The sequence below is a fragment of the Haliotis rufescens genome, unplaced genomic scaffold, assembly GCF_023055435.1.
Source record: "Haliotis rufescens isolate VD_foot unplaced genomic scaffold, xgHalRufe1.0.p SCAF_77, whole genome shotgun sequence".
NCBI classification, from domain to species: Eukaryota; Metazoa; Mollusca; class Gastropoda; order Lepetellida; family Haliotidae; genus Haliotis; species Haliotis rufescens.
Genome location: NW_025964369.1, coordinates 1,402,248 through 1,425,610, shown reverse-complemented (window position 1 = coordinate 1,425,610; position 23,363 = coordinate 1,402,248). Strand labels below are relative to the sequence as shown.

General features: G+C 40.2%; 1 protein-coding gene across 1 annotated transcript; it reads right to left on the bottom strand.

Moving 5' to 3' along the window:
* Positions 1 to 852: 852 nt before the first annotated feature.
* LOC124111672 lies at positions 853 to 22,865 on the bottom strand. The gene is made up of 4 exons (XM_048388719.1): positions 22,785 to 22,865; positions 7,231 to 8,105; positions 6,734 to 6,757; positions 853 to 5,993 (listed from the first exon to the last, which is right to left on the bottom strand). The coding sequence occupies exons 2-4, from the start codon at positions 8,024 to 8,026 to the stop codon at positions 892 to 894; spliced, it is 5,922 nt and encodes a 1,973-aa protein (XP_048244676.1). The 5' UTR covers positions 8,027 to 8,105; positions 22,785 to 22,865; the 3' UTR covers positions 853 to 891.
* Positions 22,866 to 23,363: the final 498 nt, after the last annotated feature.

Genomic DNA, 23,363 nt, shown 5'->3' with positions numbered 1-23,363 from the left:
CATTAATTTAAATAAAAAATAATAATGGACCAATGACTGACCCCTGAGGGACGCCAGCGTGTAGAATTTGTTCACTGGAGAGACAGCCGTTAACATTTACTTTTTGGCCAATATGTGAACTGCATTAGATCGGGAGTGGCAGTTGATACATCTAAATCGCATAAGGCAAAGAAGGGTACATGATAAGAAAGGTACATGCATCAATATTTGTGTTTTTGTGAGTCAGGAGACTCATCTTTCAGATGAAATTTAGTTTGGCATCTTATCTCAGATGAGACGGGAGATAGTAAGTCCAGAGGGTGCTTAATTAGGTTTTCTGTGTATGTTAACACGAAATTACTGTATATATTAGGTAATGCATCTTGATATTGTAGCATCGTCCTAAACATTCGAATATGTTTTACATCAGAAACATATGGTCCTTTACTCTTAGACGTATTTAGAACATCACCAACATCAAACATATGCCCTACAGATTATACATAGATGACCATTTCTTGCTAGTTTCAAATGTAACACTGACCTAAACTAAGTATACATATATACAAAGCAGCCCATCGGCTGGTGTAATCAAGTTGTCTTAATGTTCCCTGTCAGTCGCCCTTCATCGTAACAGTTTATTTTATATGAACACATCTAATGCCTATTTCTGTTGATACATGACAAGGTCATCTTCTATTTCTAATTGAGATGTTTCAAGTGTTGTCAGCACCATACCCGTGCACGTGGGTTTCGCTGAACTGGAGAACATCTAAGACCTGCATCACTTCGAGCTTTCCTCCCACATTAAGCTGACACGCCGCGATATAACTGGAATACTGTTAAAAGCGGCGTTAAACTCACTCACTCACTCACTCACTCACTCTAATTGAGAACATATTTGTGCATCCCTTACTCCAGAAGCTCTTTAATAATGGCACGACGATTCCCATTTTCAACATATTCAAGAGCTGTCCGTCCTTTGTGATCCTGAATACTGGGGTCCATGCCTTTCTCAATAAGCTGTGCAACACAGTCAGTGAGTGCTTTCATGTGAATATTGTAAAAATACTTCTTGTATACGATATTCCCCTCACACATAGATTTGAAAACATGAACTGCATAGTGAAAAGCTGTCTGTCCTTGGTGGTCTTGTATAGATGGGTCACTGGTTTTCTGAAGAATATTTGCAAAAATGCCTCTGTGTAGTTTCTTTGTAGCGCAATGAAGAACAGTCCTGCCCTCATTATCTTGTATGCTTGGGTCAATGTCCTTCTGTAGGAGTTGTTTGACACACTCGATATTTCCCTTTTCAGCTGCATAGTGAAGTGCTGTCATGCCTTGCTGATCTTGCATACAAAGACTAACACCATATTCAATAAGTAGAGTCATAGTTTCACGTTTGCCAGCCCATGCAGCATGGTGGAGGGCTGTCATGCCCCTGTCATCTTTGATATTGACATTATTGCTACTTTCTAAGAGTACTTGGGCAGTTTGCTTGTAACATGTGTCTTGTACAACAAAATCGCTATCAGATCCCCCTGTTGCATAGTGAAGTGCTGTTTTACCCAGCCCATCTTGTATATTTGCGTCAACACCTTTTAATAAAAGCGCCTTAACACTGTCCAATGTTCCTTTCATTGCAGCATAGTGAAGGGCTGTCCTACCACTTAGGTCCACTACGCTGGGATTCGCCCCTTTATGGATTAACAGTTTCAGAATGTCACTCTCTTTTCTCTCTGCAGCATAATGAAGTGCCACCTTTCCCTGTCTATCCTGTTCGTTTTTGTCGCAACCTTTCTCTAAGAGCAACGCAACATCGTCAGTTATTCCTTCCTGTGCAGCATAATGAAGAGCTGTCCCGCCAGTGTTGTCTTTTACAGCCAGGTTAACACCCTTTTCTAACAGCAATTTTACGCCACCACTATTCAAACTGCATGCAGCATAATGGAGAGCAACCTTTCCTGTTTCATCTTTGATGCTTGGGTCAACACCCATCTCCAGGAGAAGGTGAATTGTCTCTTCACATCCTGTCTCAGCAGCGTTGTGAAGGGCTGTTCTCCCTGTGTGGTCTTTCAATAGGTGATTGACACCTTTTTGAAACAATAGTTTTATTAAATTGATATTTGTATGTAATCTTGCCGCATAGTGAAGTGCTGTTCTCCCCTTTCGATCTATGATAGTTGGAACAGCTCCTTTTTCCAGCAGTAGTTTCCATGTGTATTCTGACCATGCATAAAACCATAACGTTTGGCCCTCACTGTCAAGTAAGTTTGGGTCTGTCACTTTATCGAAGAGCAGTGCAATGTTCTGGACATGTTCACGTTCTATTGCACATGAAAGTGCTGTCATACCCTGTTGGTCTTGTACGTTTGGATCCACACCTACATTTAGGAGCATTCGTACATAAACGTTATCCACCACTGCAGCAACGTGGAGGGCTGTTCTCCCTTTATTATTTTGAAGCATTGTGTCTATGCCTTCCTCTAAAAGCAACTCAACCGCTTTCATCCCGCCATGACTTATAGCAATGTGAAGGGCTGTCTGTCCTTCCTTATCCTGCGCGTTTATATCTACATCTTTTTCAAGGAGAAGAAGAATATTAAAGATGTAGTCAGATTCTGATGCATAATGCAATGCTGTTTTGCCATAATAATCTCGTATATTTGCATCACAGCCTTTATCTAATAGGCGTGAAGCAATTGGCCAACATGAAATCTGTGTTGCAAAATGGAGGGCGGTGCTTCCCTTGTAGTCTTGTAAATTGAGGTTGACCTTCTGTTGCAGTAGCAACATTACTCTTCCAATTTCCTTTGACTGAACAGCAAGGTGAAGTGCTGTCATCCACCTCCAATTCTGTGCATCCATATCTGTCTGGTGTTCTAGAAGCAGCTTCATAATGTCAAGGACATTTTGCGGTAGAGGGCATTGTGCAGCATAGTGTAAAGGCGTTTCTCCATAGTTAGTCAATTGACTCGCATTTGAGCCATTTTCAAGAAGCAACCTGACAATCTCCTTGTTCTGCTTCTCAATTGCCAAGTGGAGAGCTGTTCTACCTTCAAGATCTTGTTGATTAGTATCAACATGTGCATTCAGAAGGATTGTAATGGCTTCTGAAAAATGTTTTGGGTTTGGACAATGGGTAGAGCAACGTATCATTATGTATAACAAGGTGTGTCTATTTAATTTATCCTTGTGGTTAACACTCAGTCCTTTGTCTATCAGAAACGCCATAGGCTCAACATCGCCTGTATCCACTGCTGATATAACTGCTTGAAAAAGAGCTGTTCTCCCCCCATTGTCTGTTGTATGAAGAGGAACCTTTTTCACATTAAGCAGATATTCAAGTTTTTCTACTCCAAGAAAGTGTGATCCTGCTGCTGCATGTATAACGGTTTCCCCTTCCGTGTCTAATGCATGAACATTGGCTCCAATTTCACACAAATATTGCACTTTTTCCATATCAGCATGTCTGCAAGCAGCATGAAGTACCGTTTCAGCATAAACAGTATCCCACTCAATGTGCGTGGAGCGTTTTTCCAAACCCATATGTACATCAATCATTTTGCACAATAATCTCAAAGCCTTCAAGTCCCCAAATTCAATTGTTCTGCGAACAAGCTCTTCTTTCAATTCGATTTTAATATCAGTAACCGACTTTAGTACGTGATTAATAATGTCTATGTTTGTGCATGAAGAAAGAGGTGTCCCATTGAAATTGTCCTGCACAGCAATAGATGCTCCTTTATCCATCAGTAGCTTTACACATTCAGTATGGTTGTTTGATACAGCCCAGTGTAATGGGGTCCTCCCAATGAAGTCCGTCGAGTTAACAGGCTTGCCTAATCTCAGCAACATTTGAACACATTTTGTGTTTCCATGTCCGGCTGCAATGTGAAGCAAGGGCCTTTTACCTTCATCAATGGGATTTATGAAAGGAACACTGCTATGTTGTAACAGAGCTTCCAAACAGTCTGCCCCACCATATGCTGCAGCTTGATCAAATGGGTTTTTATAATCTGAAAATATGCTCCATGCAATATATGTATCAGATTCAACTGTAACTGTCTTGTTGAGTTCCAGAATCAGTTTCAGAGCTGATGCATCAACGTGAGCCGATGCTAAGCAGCAGAGGTAATAAGTATCGTTGGCATGATAATTGTTCAGTAGAATCTTCATTATCTTTGTCAAGTTGTCCATGTCGTACGGTTTGAACTGTGGATACGGGTTAGTTGTCTGAAGCTCAAGTAACAGCTGTCTTAAAGAATTTTCAAATATGATGTTGTTTTTTCTCTCATGCTTCAATATATCTGTTAGCAGTTTCACAACAGCATAGTTTCCACAAAGTACTGCCAATGAAAAGTGGCTGTAACTCAACATAGGCACATTATCTGAGTTGTGTTTATACTCGTTTGCCTGTTCATCCCAAACGTTTGTAAATATTCTTTCCGTAGTGTGTGTAGCAATGCCTCTTGCAACGCAAAGAGCGCTGAAGCAGCTCACATTTGGTTTAGCTCCTTGGGCTAAAAGTGTCTCTGTAAGTATGTTACTCCCTACATAGATAGCACAGGGCAAACAACACTGCAACACATCAGTGGTAAGGCTGCACCTTTCCGATAGAATGTTGAACATGATTGTATTTTTAGTAAGAATGAAAAGCTCCAGCAACGTATTGACTTCTAAAATCTGTGTCACATAACATGTGGGTATGAACTCCAAAATTGCCCTTGGCTTTCCAAGTTTATGAGAAACAATATCCCTAACTTTATTTTGAGAAATCCATCTCTCTACTAAGTAATTTACAAATGTTTCATTTCGTAGAGTCGGGTGGTTTAAAATACTATGACCAGTGACCATTTCTTCACTCAGCATCAGTTGAGTTATTCGGTCAGCAAACGCTTCATGATGTTCCTCGTTCAAGAGCACCTGGTTTCTTCTGTTCTCACATTCACCTTCTGATGTTCTGACAAATTCTACAAGTATGTTAGCAGGACACAAGGGAATGTAAATGTCAGGATACACTTGGGAAATGTTAATGAAAACTGCGTCGAATATTGACTGGTGCTGGAAAACGTATCCCTTTCCAGTGTGACACAGGTATACACCACAAAGTGAATCAGCCTTCTGTTTGATGTCATAAAGACTTGGATTTTTGGATAGATTTGAGCCTAATTCTATCAAATAATCTAACCTTTTTTTAAACTCTTGTGGGCTTTTGTGAGGATGAAGATACTTGTTATCAAGATATCCCTTTTCAAATAACACTATCAACAGAACCAGATAGCCAAGCCCATCACTCTCTTGCAAACAGTTTACTTCCTCCAACACATACTCATTTGGTTTTAGGAAAAAAATGACCCTTTGACTCTGTGCTTGCTTACTTCTTGCGAAATAGTGACAACACTGGGGGAATCCAAGTGTTGTCTTTAACTGTACTATCACATTGATCTCCTCTTCAGTAAAGTTCACTTTTGTTTGGCAAATCCTTTTGAGTAACAACTTCTTTTCCTTCGGTCGAAGTGTAAATTCACCTTCATCTAAAGTTAGATGGAACATATGACTGTTAAGTTTGTATTTTTTCAGTCGGGACTGGCATTGGTCACTTATGTCTGGTCGAGATGTCAACACCAGCATTACATGGCCAGATTCAACTGAAGGATGCATGACATCAAACACTCTTGTCCATTCATCAAAACGAGATTCAACAAAATTAGTCGATCCGAAAATGTCATCTATTAGTACGACATAATTATTCGCTGGTTTTCCAGATGCTACATTTTTGGGTTTCTGGGGGATATCTCTCCACTGTTCTGCCGCTGTCAAGACTATAGGTATCCTATGTGTCAACCTTGAGACGTCAGCAAGGAGTCTCAGCCCTAATCTAGATTTCCCAGAACCAGATCGTCCTTTCATAAATATTGCTCCACGGTGTTGCAGATGTTTCAATGCCAACCTCTGTCCAAAAGTTGACACATACACTGATTCATGCTGTGTGATCATTGTCTGAGTTGTTTCTAGAAAAGAAATGATTCAAATAGAGTGAAATCTCAGTGGCATTGTCACCTGTATTTGGACCATCATACATTGTAATGCCAGACCGGAGCATGTCTTGTTACCCTGTCTGGCGCTCGGCATTAAGGGGCTAAAACAAGGACTGGTCGGCTCGGAGTCAGTATACTGTGTCTGAGTGGGGTATTCATGTTAAACTGCGGCATGGTATCTCAGTGAGCTAGCACTATAAATCGGCATCAGTCCGGACTAGTACAAGCAGCCACACAAACACACACACGTACATGCACGTCGCTATATAAGTGCAATAATCTTGGACGCGACGTTAAATCCAATTTCACCTCACCTCACCTCACCGGAGCATGTCACAATAAAAGGATATGTATAGTAATCAGCTTGCTTGAAAGAAACACAAGGATGAAGTCTAAGGTAGGTCAAAGGAGAACTGCGGCCCCTGGATATTGTAATATTATGTTACTTAAGGCTTTGGTAATTGCTATTGGCTTCAAGACTGGCATTGTTATGAATGAAAAATATATGTTATCATTCCAATTATTGCCCTGAAGCTAGAAATGTACCTTCATACATTTTAGCGCAATATATTGAAATCATAAAGTGAGGCAAAGTCGTGCTATGTGCCTAAGGCACCCGTCAATTTTATGATCGTTTCGTTTCACAAGTATTAACAAATTGGTAAATATCCAAGAACTGCTTGAACTCACTCACACAGTTTGCAACTACTCACCACAGATGTTTCTAAAACGTTGATCTGCAATAAAAAAGACAAATCAATAATTCCATTCTATGGCATGACCAGATATGCTGACATGTGAAACATACTTGCAATAAAACATTCATCAACAAATATTTGATGTAATGCCAATACAGAAATACTTATTTGGGGCAATAAACACAAGCAAAATGGTAGTTTTGATGGTAGCAGAAAATAACTTCCCACATGAACAGTCTCTCAATTTTACACATGACATTAATCAAAACCTCCGGACATGGAAGTGAAATTTGTCAAATTTGGTTACGCTACAGAGCATATATTCCTTTGAATGCACTTAATTTAAGTTGTTTGTGTGTGGTTTGATCAAATGTCATTGTGGATTAAAAGTAATATTTGTCAAATGTATAATCTATGTCCTTTGAGTACATGTCTGCCAGACAATATAATGTCAATGACTTGAAGAAAGACCGCAATAAGTAACATCGACTGCAGAAGTATTATGTTCCTACCTATTGTTTCTTGGTCATTTTCTGGTGCTACAGGCTGAGGGTCCGTTTTATTGTCTGGTGTTTTTTGGCTAAATGATGGAGCATGTATGAATGAGAGTCCTTCGCCTGCAGTCGCGACTGAATTTACATGAGTGATATTTGATGTCTCTATGGCTGGAACATTTATCCCTGAAGTCTGGAGGGATGGAACCTGAACATTTGCAAAAGCGTCTGACTTTGGAAGATTGGTTCTGGGGAGATAAGTTTCTCCAGGCTGTTGATTTGGTTGAATGACCTTCAAACCAGAAGACCCAGGGTCAATAACTGTCAAATTAGTTTCTCCAATTTCAATGACTGCTTGGCGGGGTGAGGCTTGATCGTCAGAAGGCAGATTGGCACTTTTGATAGTGTGATCTCTTCTCTTGTTCTCCGCTATGTTAGACTTTCTTCTGTTTAAGTTTCCACTTTCACCAATCAGGTTATCTGTTGTTCTATCTATGTTATCAGTTTCCTCTTGGTGTGTGTCATTAGGGACACTGTGGCCATGTGGTATGAAAGGTGGCCAGGTATCTGTAAGGATACTTTTAGCTCCATAGAGGACAGCTGGTATGACTTGTTGCATAACTCGTTTGAAGGTTGTCTTTTGTGTTCCCTGCAGCTGCGTACCCGTTTCTCCAGTCTCTAAACATGGGGTCTGAATCTCTCCATGACTGGGACGCTTTTCCTCAGGATCACCGTCAGCATATCTCTCGCCTGGCTTGGGTCGTTTCTCGGGTTCACCTGCGCCTTCCTGATCCATGTCAAGTGACTTGTCCATTGTCCTAATCTTGTCGGTTAGTGACCCCAAATGTTCATCCAGCTATATTTTATAACTGCTATAACATATGTCGTCAGTTCTGAAGTAGGAAATAAAAGGGACATCATTACGGTAATCATCATCATCTTCATCATCTTATCATCATAATCATCGACACCTGGATTTGCTCAGAGAATGTTTTGGGATACCATATGTGATTACGTTGGGGATTAAAGCATTTTATTATTTAACTGAAGCATTTATCCATGACATAAGCTTATGACATAAAAATGTATGTCATACCTCAATGACATAAGTATGAGTTGCTATATGGCTGGAATAATGCCGATGCGACGTTAAATTTTAACTCACTCACTCACTCACATAAGTATGCAAATTAGATCTTCAAATTAGATTACCGGAAGTGGGACTTTTTCGCCGGTGCACGTGAGTAGGTGTTTACAAACAACATGGATACCTTTGATGTTGAAGACAATGTTTTAATAGATCAAAGGGGAAGTGCTACAGTGATATCCGTGTTGACAAATGGATATTACAGGTTACAGGTTGATTGTACAGAACTTGAATTTGACTGTGATGAAGGCAGATTATCAAAACTTCTCTGTAGCCAACGTTTCATCATCAAAACGCCATCATCGAGCATGGCGAAGCAGACGACGAACACAAAGCCTAAAGATGCCAAAGGGAGATTTGTGGCTGTTGAGGACGGCATGGTCGATGGTGTGATCCTAGACAATCAAAACAAAAACGCAGCAAAAAACTTTGTACGATTTGAAACTGTTCGTTAACTTTCTAAAAGTCCAATATGAAATTCGCCAAATGCTTGAAATCCCCCAAAACGAACTTGACACGCTTCTCTGCAACCTTTTCATTAATGTTCGAAAAACAAATGGGGAAAATTATGAACTAAACAGTCTCACGGGTTTTCTGAGCAGCATCGAGACATCACTAAAACGAAGGGGGTATGGCTATTCACTCACGTCATCTTTAGAATTTTCACGATCACGGGAAGTGTTAAAGGGCAAAAAAATGAACTGAAGAAAAAAGGGCGCGGCAACTTACCAAGGAGAGCCGACCCGATTGGTGATGAAGAGATGGAGTCCCTGTGGCAGTCCGGATCCATTGGAATCAGTAATCCAATGAGCATAATAAACTGTCTAGGGCTCTACAACACAATCCATTTCGGGTTAAGAGGTGTTAATGATCACAACAACATGTGTTCGGGGGACATCACGTTGAATGTTGATGGAGACGGTCACGAATATCTTGAACTGTGCATGAGACAAGAAAAGAATAGGTCCGGTGAGAAACCTCGTGATTGTCGCGACGTATGACCCAAAATTTGGTCTAATGTTGCTGATCCCTCTCGGTGCCCTATGCAGGTGTATATGTTGTATGCCTCCACGCGTCTTCTTTTGAGATGACGATCCTTTTTACATCGGCACACACGCTTTCAGTATGCCTTAACCTGGCGACCAGTAGTTTATCCGCTATCGTATTGGGAAAAACAAACTTTCCTCTCTCATGAAAAACATGTGCGATGCCGCCAGTCTCCACACATCGAAATGACTCACAAATCACTCTGCGCGCAAACACATTGTGCAAAAGTTGAATGAAAATAATGTTCCGCCTAATCAAATAATGCAGATAACTGCCCACACAAACATCCATTCTGTGAACAATTACTGCCATATTAATCCTGACCAGCACAAGCAAATATCAAACATCATTTCACGAAACACTCAATTCCACACCCCAACATCGATATCCCAGCTTATTGATGAAACTCGCGTCATGCAGAGCGGCCCCACGCGTAATGTCCAAATCGATAGTAGACAACAGTCAGCAGTCTCAAGTATTAAATGTTTCTGGTGGTGTCAAAACTATGTTTGCTGGCAACATTACTGGTGGAAACATTAGGATTAATCTCGTTAAACCTCCAAGCCCGGTCCCAGTCAAAAGACACCGGATTGTCATCGAAAGTGATGGTGACAGGACTAATGCATCTACTCTGACCTCTCCTCCGCGGGGATTCTTCAAGTGAGAGAGCGGTTTGATTTGAAACTATATATAATTGAAGGCACACCAGAGATATCATCAGATTACACAGAATCGTTGTTGTTACCGTTAATTATTTATTATGTACCGTTTCAGTTATTCTGCAAATGCCTGGTCAAGTATTTTGTTTAAAATAATCCGAGGAACTTTTTCTCTCAGCGAAAGAATATGCCATAAAGGAGTTAAGAGGTTGTTTATTTTGGTTCACAGTAACGTCTCACAGCTATGGAAACATGTATCACTGCGCATGATCTACACATCAGATTTCGAATGGTTGCTGATGTAAATGTTAATTCAATTATTCTTTAAAAGGGAGGCAAAAGTGAAAATGATAAATAGAATACATCACTCGTGTTTTTTAATATCGGAAATATCAACCTCGACCCGTTTATCGGTATTTAAATACCGATTAACTAAGGCTCGGTTTATATTTCCCACATTAAAAAAAAGCACTCGTCATGAGTCCTCTATATTAGTATTAAGATACCAATTGTTGGGTTTACGTACCTCCAGATCTAAACATTGAACTATAGTTGTTTTCATCCTGTTAACCCACTAAATTTGTTGAGGTCACTTTCGGTAAGCAACAATATAGGTCAAATGTTACATAATGATTTAGTTTTAAGTCCTAAGATTGTTTTTTAGCCATGAACATCAACAAACTATTTACTGATGTATAAATTTAATAACAAAGTCCTCATTATAAAGGAGATCGAAACGTGACTCTTCCGTGTGTAGTGGCTGGTAAACATGTCATGTGTAAGTCTAAGCAACAAAACCGTTTGCCATAATCATAAGAAATATCTACTGAAAGCAAAATCCATTTTGCGATTCTGACTACATTATACGCACGAGTGCATGAACCTAAATGACCTGAATAGCGATTGTACCGGGTATTTGCGAATAGGTGAGGGTACCCTGTCTCACGAGTGAAAATGAACATATGTTACAAATCAAAATAGGAAATGGCATCATACGTCATATTTGTCACTGTTATGTCAAATTTGAAAATGTCTCCCACAAGAGCCCTATGACACCATGCTTGAATATTGCTCGACATAAAGGAATGTTGACTTACATAAAGGAAAGTTGAAGTGCAACTTTTTGTCATACTGTCTTCTGGAGAGGTCACCCTGAGTGCATAGATGTAAGTATGAAACAAATAAGTATGTTTCACTAGTCTCTTTTCTTTCAAGCTCATGTGAGTAAATCAGTAGAATGTAATTGGCTATTAATCATTCTTAAGTGATTCCAGGTAGTCGATATGCCTGAAAACCCTTTCCATATTAATAAAGAAATCTCTGCTAAAAGCAGTCGACTGCACCATTCCGTTCAGGTTAACTGTTTCAGTGTTCAGGTTAACTGATCCACTATTCAGGCTGTCATGTTAACTGATCCTCTGTTCCAGCTTACTGTGTCACAGGTCAGGCTATTCAGGTTAACTGATCCAGTTTTCCAGCTTACTGTGTCACAGGTCAGGCTGTCCAGGCTAACTGATCCAGTGTTCCAGCTTACTATGTCACAGTTCAGGCTATTCAGGTTAACTGATCCAGTGTTTCAGCTTACTATGTCACAGGTCAGGCTGTCCAGGTTAACTGATCCAGTGTTCCAGCTTACTATGTCACAGGTCAGGCTGTCCAGGTTAACTGATCCTCTGTTCCAGCTTACTATGTCACAGGTCAGGCTGTCCAGGTTAACTGATCCAGTGTTCCAGCTTACTATGTCACAGGTCAGGCTGTCCAGGTTAACTGATCCAGTGTTCCAGCTTACTATGTCACAGGTCAGGCTGTCCAGGTTAACTGATCCTCTGTTCCAGCTTACTATGTCACAGGTCAGGCTGTCCAGGTTAACTGATCCAGTGTTCCAGCTTACTATGTCACAGGTCAGGCTGTCCAGGTTAACTGATCCAGTGTTCCAGCTTACTATGTCACAGGTCAGGCTGTCCAGGTTAACTGATCCTCTGTTCCAGCTTACTATGTCACAGGTCAGGCTGTCCAGGTTAACTGATCCAGTGTTCCAGCTTACTATGTCACAGGTCAGGCTGTCCAGGTTAACTGATCCAGTGTTCCAGCTTACTATGTCACAGTTCAGGCTATTCAGGTTAACTGATCCAGTGTTTCAGCTTACTATGTCACAGGTCAGACTGTCCAGGTTAACTGATCCACTGCTGCCCTGTTAATGTTAACTGATCTTCTGTTCAGGTTAACTGATCCACTGTTTCAGCTTACTGTGTCACAGTTCAGGCTGTCAAGGTTAACTGATCCACTGCTGCACTGTTAATGTTAACTGGTCTTCTGTTCAGGTTAACTGATCCACTGTTTCAGCTTACTATGTCACAGGTCAGGCTGTCCAGGTTAACTGATCCACTGCTCCACTGTTAATGTTAACTGATCTTCTGTTCAGGTTAACTGATCCACTTTTTCAGCTTACTGTGTCACAGTTCAGGCTATACAGGTTAACTGATCCACTATTCAAGCTTGCTGTGTCACAGTTCAGGATGTCCATGTTAACTGATCCACTGTTTCAGCTTATTGTGTCACTGTTCAGGCTGCTCAGGCAAACTGTTCTACTGTTCAGGTTAACTGTTCAACTGGTAAGGTTAACTGTTTAACTGGTAAGGTTAACTGATCCACTATTCAGGCTGTCATGTTAACTGATCAACTGTTACAGCTTACTGTGTCACAGTCCTGTCTATTCAGGTTAACTGATCCATTGTTCCAGCTTACTATGTCACAGGTCGGGCTGTTCAGGTTAACTGATCCACTGCTGCACTGTTAATGTTAACTGATCCTCTGTTCATGTTAACGGATCCACTGTTCCAGCTTACTGTGCCACAGTTCAGGCTATACAGGTTAACTAATCCACTTTTCAGGCTGTTCATGTTAACTGATCCATTGTTCCAGCCTACTGTGTCACAGTTCAGGCTGTCCATGTTAACTGATCCACTGTTCCAGCTTATTGTGTCACTGTTCAGGCTGCTCAGGTAAACTGTTCCACTGTTCGGGTTAACTGATCCACTGTTTAGCTTAACTGTTTCACTGTTCAGGTTAACTGATCCACTGTTCCACTGTTCAGGTTAACTGTTCCACTGTTCGAGCTGTTCAGTTAACTGATCCACTGTTCCAGCTTATTGTGTCACTGTTCAGGCTGCTCAGGTAAACTGTTCCACTGTTCGGGTTAACTGATCCACTGTTTAGCTTAACTGTTTCACTGTTCAGGTTAACTGATCCACTGTTCCACAGTTCAGGTTTAACTGTTCCACTGTTTGGGCTGTCGAGGTTAACTGTTCCACTGTCCAGACTAACCGTTCCACTGTTAAGGTTAACTATTCCACTGTTCGGGCTGTCCAGGTTTACTGATTTACTATTCACGTTAACTGTTCCACTGTTCGTGGAAACTGTTCCACTGTTCAGAATAACCAATACACTTTTCAGGTTACCCTCCCACTGTTCAGGTTTACTGATCCACTGTTCATGTTAACTGATCCACTGTTCAGTTTAACTGTTCCACTGTTCAGGTTAACTGTTCAACTGCTCACACTAATTGTCCCACTGTTTAGTTTAACTTTTCCACTGTTCAGGTTAACTGTTCAACTGTTCAGATTAATTGTTCCACTGTTGAAGTTAACTGGTCCACTGTTTGGGCTGTCCAGGCTAACTATTCCACAGTTCAGGTTAACTGTTCCACTGTTCAGGTTAAATGTTCCACTGTTCAGGTTAACAGTTCCACTGTTAAGTTTAACTGTTCCACAGTTCAGGTTAACTGATCCACTGTTCAGGTTTACTGTTCCACTGTTCAGCTTAACTGTTTCCCTGTTCGGGTTAACTGATCCACTGTTCAGGTTAACGCTTCCACTGTTCAGCTTAACTGTTTCCCTGTTAAGGTTAACTGATCCACAGTTCATGTTAACTGATCCACTGTCCGGGCTTGTTGAGGTTAACTGATCAACTCTTCAGGTTAACTATTCCACTGTTCAGGTTAACTGTTCCACAGTTCAGGTTAACTGTCCCAATGTTCACTTTAATTGTCATCCTGGTTTTGTTATTCAGCCATGTTATTCAGCCGTTCAGGTTAACTGTTTCACTGTTCAGGTTAACTGTTTCACTGTTCAGGTTAACTGTTTCACTGTTCAGGTTAACTGGTTTACTGTTCATGATAACTGATCCACTGTTCAGTTTAACTGTTGCACTGTTCGGGTTAACTGTTCAACTGTTCATCTTAACTGATAAACTGTTCAGCTTAACTGTTTCACTGTTCAGGTTAACTATTCTACTGTTCGGGCTGTCCAGGTTAACTGTTTTACTGTTCGGGTTAACTGTTCCACAGTTCAGGTTAACTGTTCCACTGTTCAGACTAGTTGTTCCATTGTTCAGTTAAACTGTTCCACTGATCAGGTTTACTGTTCAACTGTTCAGACTAATTGTTCCACTGTTCAGTTTAACTGTTCCACTGTTCAGGTTAACTGATTTACTGTTCATGTTAACTGATCCACTGTTCAGTTTAACTGTTCCACTGTTCAGGTTAACTGTTCAACTGCTCAGACTAGTTGTTCCACTGTTCAGTTAAACTGTTCCACTGTTCAGGTTAACTGTTCAACTGTTCAGACTAATTGTTCCACTGTTGAAGTTAACTGGTCCACTGTTTGGGCTGTCCAGGCTAACTATTCCACATTTCAGGTTAAATGTTCCACTGTTCAGGTTAACAGTTCCACTGTTAAGTTTAACTGTTCCACTGTTCAGGTTAACTGATCCACTCTTCATGTTAACAGTTCCACTGTTAAGTTTAACTGTTCCACTGTTCAGGTTAAATGTTCCACTGTTCAGCTTAACAGTTCCACTGTTAAGTTTAACTGTTCCACAGTTCAGGTTAACTGATCCACTCTTCATGTTAACTCTTCCACTGTTCAGCTTAACTGTTTCCCTGTTAAGGTTAACTGATCCACTCTTCATGTTAACTGTTCCACTGTTAAGTTTAACTGTTCCACACTTCATGTTAACTGATCCACTGTCCGGGCTGTTGAGGTTAACTGATCAACTCTTCAGGTTAATCGTTCCACAGTTCAGGTTAACTGTTCCACTGTTCAGGTTAATTGTTCCACTGTTCAGTTTATCTGTTCCACTGTTCAGGTTAACTGATCCACTGTTCAGGTTAACTGTTTCACTGCTCAGGTAAACTGATCGTCTGTTCAGATTAACTGTTCCACTGTTCAGATTAACCGATCAACTTGTCATTTTAGCTCTCCCACTGTTCAGGTTAACTGATTTACTATACATGTTAACTGTTTCACTGCTCAGGTTAACTGATCGTCTGTTCAGATTTACTGTTCCACTGTTCTGGTTAACTGTTCCACTGTTCAGGTTAACTGTTCCATTGTTCAGGTTAATTGTTCCACTGTTCAGTTTATCTGTTCCAATGTTCAGGTTAACTGATCCACTGTTCAGGTTAACTGTTTCACTGCTCAGGTTAACTGATCGTCTGTTCAGATTAACTGTTCCACTGTTCTGGTTAATTGTTTTACTGTTCAGGTTAACTGATCGTCTGTTCAGGTTAACTATTTAACTGTTTAGGTTAACTGTCTCACTGTTTAGGTTAACTGTTCCACTGTTCAGGTTAACATTTCCACTGTTCGGGTTAACTGATCAACTGTTCAGGTTTTTCATGTTAACTATTCCACTGTTCAGGTTAACCGTTCCACAGTTCAGGTTAACTGATCCACTGTTCATGTTAACTGATCCAATGTTCGGGCTGTTCAGGTTAACTGTCCCAGTGTTTTTATTAATTGTCATCCTGTTTTTGTTATTCAGCCATGTTATTCAGCCGTTCAGGTAAATTGTTCCACTCTTCAGGTTAACTGTCTCACTGTTCAGGTTAACTGTTCCACTGTTCAGGTTAAGTGTTCCACTGTTCAGATTAACCGATCAACTTTTCATTTTAGCTCTCCCACTGTTCATGTTAACTGATTTACTGCTCATGTTAACTGATCCACTGTTCAGTTTAACTGTTGCACTGTTCGGGTTAACTGTTCAACTGTTCAGCTTAACTGATAAACTGTTCAGGTTAACTGTTTCACTGTTCAGGTTAGCTGTTCCACTGTTCAGGTTAATTGTTCCACTGTTCAATTTATCTGTTCCACTTTTCAGGTTAACTGATCCACTGTTCAGGTTAACTGTTTCACTGCTCAGGTAAACTGATCGTCTGTGGAGATTAACTGTTCCACTGTTCAGATTAACCGATCCACTTGTCATTTTAGCTCTCCCACTGTTCAGGTTAACTGATTTACTAATCATGTTAACTGATCCACTGTTCAGTTTAACTGTTGCACTGTTCGGGTTAAATGATTAACTGTTCAGCTTAACTGTTTTACTGTTCAGGTTAACTGTTCCACTGTTCAGGTTAATTCATCCACTGTTCAGTTTATCTGTTTCACTGTTCAGGTTAACTGTTCAACTGCTCAGACTAGTTGTTCCACTGTTCAGTTAAACTGTTCCACTGTTCAGGTTAACTGTTCAACTGTTCAGACTAATTGTTCCACTGTTGAAGTAAACTGGTCCACTGTTTGGGCTGTCCAGGCTAACTATTCCACAGTTCAGGTTAACTGTTCCACTGTTCAGGTTAAATGTTCCACTGTTCAGGTTAACTGTTCCACTGTAAAGTTTAACAGTTCCACAGTTCAGGTTAACTGATCCACTCTTCATGTTAACTGTTCCACTTTTAAGTTTAACTGTCCACACTTCATGTTAACTGATCCACTGTCCGGGCTGTTGAGGTTAACTGATCCACTCTTCAGGTCAATCGTTCGACAGTTCAGGTGAACTTTTCCACTGTTCGGGTTAACTGATCAACTGTTCAGGCTTTTCAGGTTAACTATTCCACTGTTCAGGTTAACTGTTCCACAGTTCAGGTTAACTGATCCAGTGTTCATGTTAACTGATCCACTGTTCATGTTAACTGATCCAATGTTCGGGCTGTTCAGGTTAACTCTCCCAGTGTTTTTGTTAATTGTCATCCTGTTTTTGTTATTCAGCCATGTTATTCAGCCGTTCAGGTTAATTGTTCCACTGTTCAGGTTAACTGTTTCACTGTTCAGGTTAACTGTTCCACTGTTCAGGTTAACTGTTCCACTGTTCAGATTAACCGATCCACTTTTCATTTTAGCTCTCCCACTGATCAGGTAACTGATTTACTGTTCATGTTAACTGATCCACTGTTCAGGTTAATTGTTTCACTGTTCAGTTTATCTGTTCCACTGTTCAGGTTAACTGATCCACTGTTCAGGTAAACTGATCGTCTGTTCAGATTAACTGTTCCACTGTTCAGGTTAACTGTTCCACTGTTCAGGTTAATTGTTTCACTGTTCAGTTTATCTGTTCCACTGTTCAGGTTAACTGATCCACTGTTCAGGTTAACTGTTTCACTGCTCAGGTAAACTGATCGTCTGTTCAGATTAACTGTTCCACTGTTCAGATTAACCGATCCACTTATCATTTTAGCTCTCCCACTGTTCAGGTTAACTGATTTACTAATCATGTTAACTGTTTCACTGTTCAGGTTAACTGATCGTCTGTTCAGATTTACTGTTCCACTGTTCTGGTTAACCGTTGTACTGTTCAGGTTAACTGTTCCACTGTTCAGGTTAATTGTTCCACTGTTCAGTTTATCTGTTCCAATGTTCAGGTTAACTGATCCACTGTTCAGGTTAAATGTTTCACTGCTCAGGTTTACTGATCGTCTGTTCAGATTAACTGTTCCACTGTTCAGATTAACCGATCCACTTGTCATTTTAGCTCTCCCACTGTTCAGGTTAACTGATTTACTAATCATGTTAACTGATCCACTGTTCAGTTTAACTGTTGCACTGTTCGGGTTAACTGATTAACTGTTCAGCTTAACTGTTTTACTGTTCAGGTTAACTGTTCCACTGTTCAGGTTAATTGATCCACTGTTCAGTTTATCTGTTCCACTGTTCAGGTTATCTGATCCACTGTTCAGGTTAACTGTTTCACTGCTCAGGTTAACTGATCGTCTGTTCAGATTAACTGCTCCACTGTTCTGGTTAACTGTTTTACTGTTCAGGTTAACTGATCGTCTGTTCAGGTTAACTAGTTAACTGTTTAGGTTAAATGCCTCACTGTTTAGTTAACTGTTCCACTGTTCAGGTTAACATTTCCACTGTTCGGGTTAACGGATCAATTGTTCAGGCTTTTCAGGTTAACTATTCCACTGTTCAGGTTAACCGTTCCACAGTTCAGGTTAACTGATCCACTGTTCATGTTAACTGATCCAATGTTCGGGCTGTTCAGGTTAACTGTCCCAGTGTTTTTGTTAATTGTCATCCTGTTTTTGTTATTCAGCCATGTTATTCAGCCGTTCAGGTTAATTGTTCCACTCTTCAGGTTAACTGTCTCACTGTTCAGGTTAACTGTTCCACTGTTCAGGTTAAGTGTTCCACTGTTCAGATTAACTGATCCACTTTTCATTTTAGCTCTCCCACTGTTCATGTTAACTGATTTACTGTTCATGTTAACTGATGCACTGTTCAGTTTAACTGTTGCACTGTTCGGTTAACTGTTCAACTGTTCAGCTTTACTGATAAACTGTTCAGCTTAACTGTTTCACTGTTCAGGTTAGCTGTTCCACTGTTCAGGTTAATTGTTCCACTGTTCAGTTTATCTGTTCCACTGTTCAGGTTAACTGATCCACTGTTCAGGTTAACTGTTTCACTGCTCAGGTAAACTGATTGCCTGTTCAGATTAACTGTTCCACTGTTCAGATTAACCGATCCACTTGTCATTTTAGCTCTCCCACTGTTCGGGTTAACTGATTTACTGTTCATGTTAACTGAACCACTGTTCAGTTTAACTGTTGCACTGTTCAGGTTAACTGTTCAACTGCTCAGACTAGTTGTTCCACTGTTCAGTTAAACTGTTCCACTGTTCAGGTTAACTGTTCAACTGTTCAGACTAATTGTTCCACTGTTGAAGTTAACTGGTCCACTGTTTGGGCTGTCCAGGCTAACTATTCCACTGTTCAGGTTAACTGTTCCACTGTTCAGGTTAAATGTTCCACTGTTCAGGTTAACAGTTCCACTGTTAAGTTTAACAGTTCCACAGTTCAGGTTAACTGATCCACTCTTCATGTTAACTGTTCCACTGTTAAGTTTAACTGTTCCACACTTCATGTTAACTGATCCACTGTCTGGGCTGTTGAGGTTAACTGATCCACTCTTCAGGTTAATCGTTCCACAGTTCAGGTGAACTTTTCCACTGTTCGGGTTAACTGATCCACTGTTCAGGCTTTTCAGGTTAACTATTCCACTGTTCAGGTTAACTGTTCCACAGTTAAGGTTAACTGTTCCACAGTTCAGGTGAACTGATCCACTGTTCATGTTAACTGATCCAATGTTCGGGCTGTTCAGGTTAACTGTCCCAGTGTTTTTTGTTAATTGTCATCCTGTTTTTGTTATTCAGCCATGTTATTCAGCCGTTCAGGTTAATTGTTCCACTGTTCAGGTTAACTGTTTCACTGTTCAGATTAACTGTTCCACTGTTCAGGTTAACTGTTCCACTGTTCAGATTAACCGATCAACTTTTGATTTTAGCTCTCCCACTGTTCATGTTAACTGATTTACTGTTCATGTTAACTGATCCACTGTTCAGTTTAACTGTTGCACTGTTCGGGTAAACTGTTCAACTGTTCTGCTTAACTGATAAACTGTTCAGCTTAACTGTTTCACTGTTCAGGTTAACTGTTCCACTGTTCAGGTTAATTGTTCCACTGTTCAGTTTATCTGTTCCACTGTTCAGGTTAACTGATCCACTGTTCAGGTTAACTGTTCCACTGCTCAGGTAAACTGATCGTCTGTTCAGATTAACTGTTCCACTGTTCAGATTAACCGATCCACTTGTCATTTTAGCTCTCCCACTGTTCAGGTTAACTGATTTACTAATCATGTTAACTGTTTCACTGCTCAGGTTAACTGATCGTCTGTTGAGATTTACTGTTCCACTGTTCTGGTTAACTGTTTTACTGTTCAGGTTAACTCTCCCACTGTTCATGTTAACATTTCCACTGTTCGGGTTAACTGATCAACTGTTCAGGCTTTTCAGGTTAACTATTTTACTGTTCAGGTTAACCGTTCCACAGTTCAGGTGAACTGATCCACTGTTCATGTTAACTGATCCAATGTTCGGGCTGTTCAGGTTAACTCTCCCAGTGTTTTTGTTAATTGTCATCCTGTTTTTGTTATTCAGCCATGTTATTCAGCCGTTCAGGTTAATTGTTCCACTCTTCAGCTTAACTGTCTCACTGTTCAGGTTAACTGTTCCACTGTTCAGGTTAAGTGTTCCACTGTTCAGATTAACCGATCCACTTTTCATTTTAGCTCTCCCACTGTTCATGTTAACTGATTTACTGTTCATGATAACTGATCCACTGTTCAGTTTAACTGTTGCACTGTTCGGTTAACTGTTCAACTGTTCAGCTTAACTGATAAACTGTTCAGCTTAACTGTTTCACTGTTCAGGTTAGCTGTTCAACTGTTCAGGTTAATTGTTCCACTGTTCAGTTTATCTGTTCCACTGTTCAGGTTAACTGATCCACTGTTCAGGTTAACTGTTTCACTGCTCAGGTTAACTGATCGTCTGTGGAGATTAACTGTTCCACTGTTCAGATTAACCGATCCACTTGTCATTTTAGCTCTCCCACTGTTCAGGTTAACTGATTTACTAATCATGTTAACTGATCCACTGTTCAGTTTAACTGTTGCACTGTTCAGGTTAACTGTTCCACTGTTCAGGTTAATTGATCCACTGTTCAGTTCATCTGTTCCACTGTTAAGGTTAACTGATCCACTGTTCAGGTTAACTGTTTTACTGTTCAGGTTAACTGATCGTCTGTTCATGTGAACTATTTCACTGTTTAGGTTAACTGTCTCACTGTTTTGGTTAACTGTTCCACTGTTCAGGTTAACAATTCCACTGTTCAGGTTAACTGTTCCACTGTTCGGCTTAACTGATCCACTGTTCATGTTAACTGATCCATTGTTCGGGCTGTACAACTGATCCACTCTTCAGGTTAATTATTCCATGTAGATTTCATTAGCTGTTCAATATAACCGTTCCACTGTTGTTTAGCTGTTCAGGTTAACTGTTACACTATTTAGAATATTCAGCTGTTTAGTTTAGCTGTTTCATTTTTTTCAGTTATATTCTGCTACTATTCCGATTTTTTCATGAACTGTAGCTTAGGGTTTTTAGTTCACTTGTACTTATTTACTGTGCAGTGTCTGTGTTATTTTTACGTCAAAATATTATAATCAGTATCACAAACAGAGAAGTTCATTTGAAGACTGTATTTTATCTGTTTAAGCCTGTTTTTTGCACGAGGCAGTATCTCTACAAAATTTACGCGACGTTACGTGCCCTAACATACACAGCTTTCACTAACCACGATTATACTTGTGAGGCGTTATGCTCATTTCTTTTCATACTCTGCTGAGCAAGAATTCTATAAATAGCTGAATTTTCATTGCTGAGAACGAGTTTGTTTTGTTGTTCGTTTCTATACTCACGAAAAATTCGAAAGCATGGCTGTCACATTGAAATGTTTGGTTGACACACCCGATTTTATTACACCTAACATAATAGATTCACACATGTGACTTTCGATTTGAATTAGTCTATCCTACGTCTGCACACATGAATTGTACCTTTACTCACTCGAGTCGACATTTCTTTTCCAAGAGGCTACATAAACAAGGTGTAATGTAATCCTGTTACTGTAACATAGCTCCTCGTGTGATGAATAAAACACAAGCTTAATGCTGGTGCTATAGTGCGAACACTACACTACGACCATTGCCGATTTGGATATGTAAAGTACGAGAGGCACGATGTAAACCTAACGATCCAACACAATGTTGAATATTGTCCATCAACGCGAGAAATATGAAGCGGAAATTAACAATTTAACAATTCAGGTTAACTGTTCCACTGTTCGGGCTGACCAGGTTAACTGTTCCACTGTTCAGGTTAACTGGTCCACTGTTTATGTTAACTGATCCACTGTATAGGTTACTGTTTCACTGTTAATGTAAACTGATCCACTGTTCAGTTTAACTGTTCCACTCTTCAGGTTAACTGTTCCACTGTTCAGGTTAACAATTCCACTGTTCAGGTTAACTGTTCAACTGTTCAGCTTAACTGATCCACTGTTCCGGTTAGCTGTTTCACTGTTCAGGTTAACTGTCTCACTGTTTATGTTAACGGATCCACTGTTCAGGTTACTGTTTCACTGTTTATGTTAACTGATCCACTGTTCAGTTTAACTGTTCCACTCTTCAGGTTAACTGTTCCACTGTTCAGGTTAACAATTCCACTGTTCAGGTTAACTGTTCAACTGTTCAGCTTAACTGATCCACTGTTCCAGTTAGCTGTTTCAGTGTTCAGGCTAACTGACCCACTGTTCATGTTAACTGATCTATTGTTCGGGCTGTACAGGTTAACTGATCCACTCTTCCAATTTAATTGTAAATTGTTAATTTTCGCTTCATATTTCTCGCGAGATTTTGAATACGTCGCTCTACACTGACATATTCATATAAACTCGTTTGGAATTTTGTCGTCCTACATTTACATGTGTACTAGATAAACCATCAAAGTGACACTTACTGAAATGTGGTAATATCAGACAAATGTCCTACCTGAGTATCACGTATCAAATCAGATCCGCATTCTGCTTTAACTCGCCTGAAAGAGCAGCCGTCAGCCGCCCTCGCCATGGGTCTGCCACTAATGCAGTGTGTGGTGTAACTGTTGATTCACCAGATCTCTTTCAACACAACATCCGGGCACTTTTCACGAGTTCAAGCATGACGGATTTGTCGTGAGTGAACACACTGCCCTCTTCTCTCACCCAAACGTATTCAATTTCAATTTTAGGATAATATTATACACGGATGTAAAAGAGGGACGATAGGGGGTTATCATATAAACATTAATCTAAAACATTTCTCAGGATATAATAAGCTGCAAGCAATATTCAGTCGGCAGTTACCAGCGAGTTAAGATTATGACACATACAATGGTGTTGATTTTAGTGTACAAAAAGTTTACATATTATTTTTGGGGGGAATAAAAAAAAGAAGTCCTTTTCGGTTTATACCTGAACTGAGTTCTTTTACCTTATTTTAATATCCAAATAAGACAACATTACTTAATCATCCACGAGTTATCTCCCTGTTGTTTGATGCTGTGATTTGTTTACGAGCATTCAAGCAAGG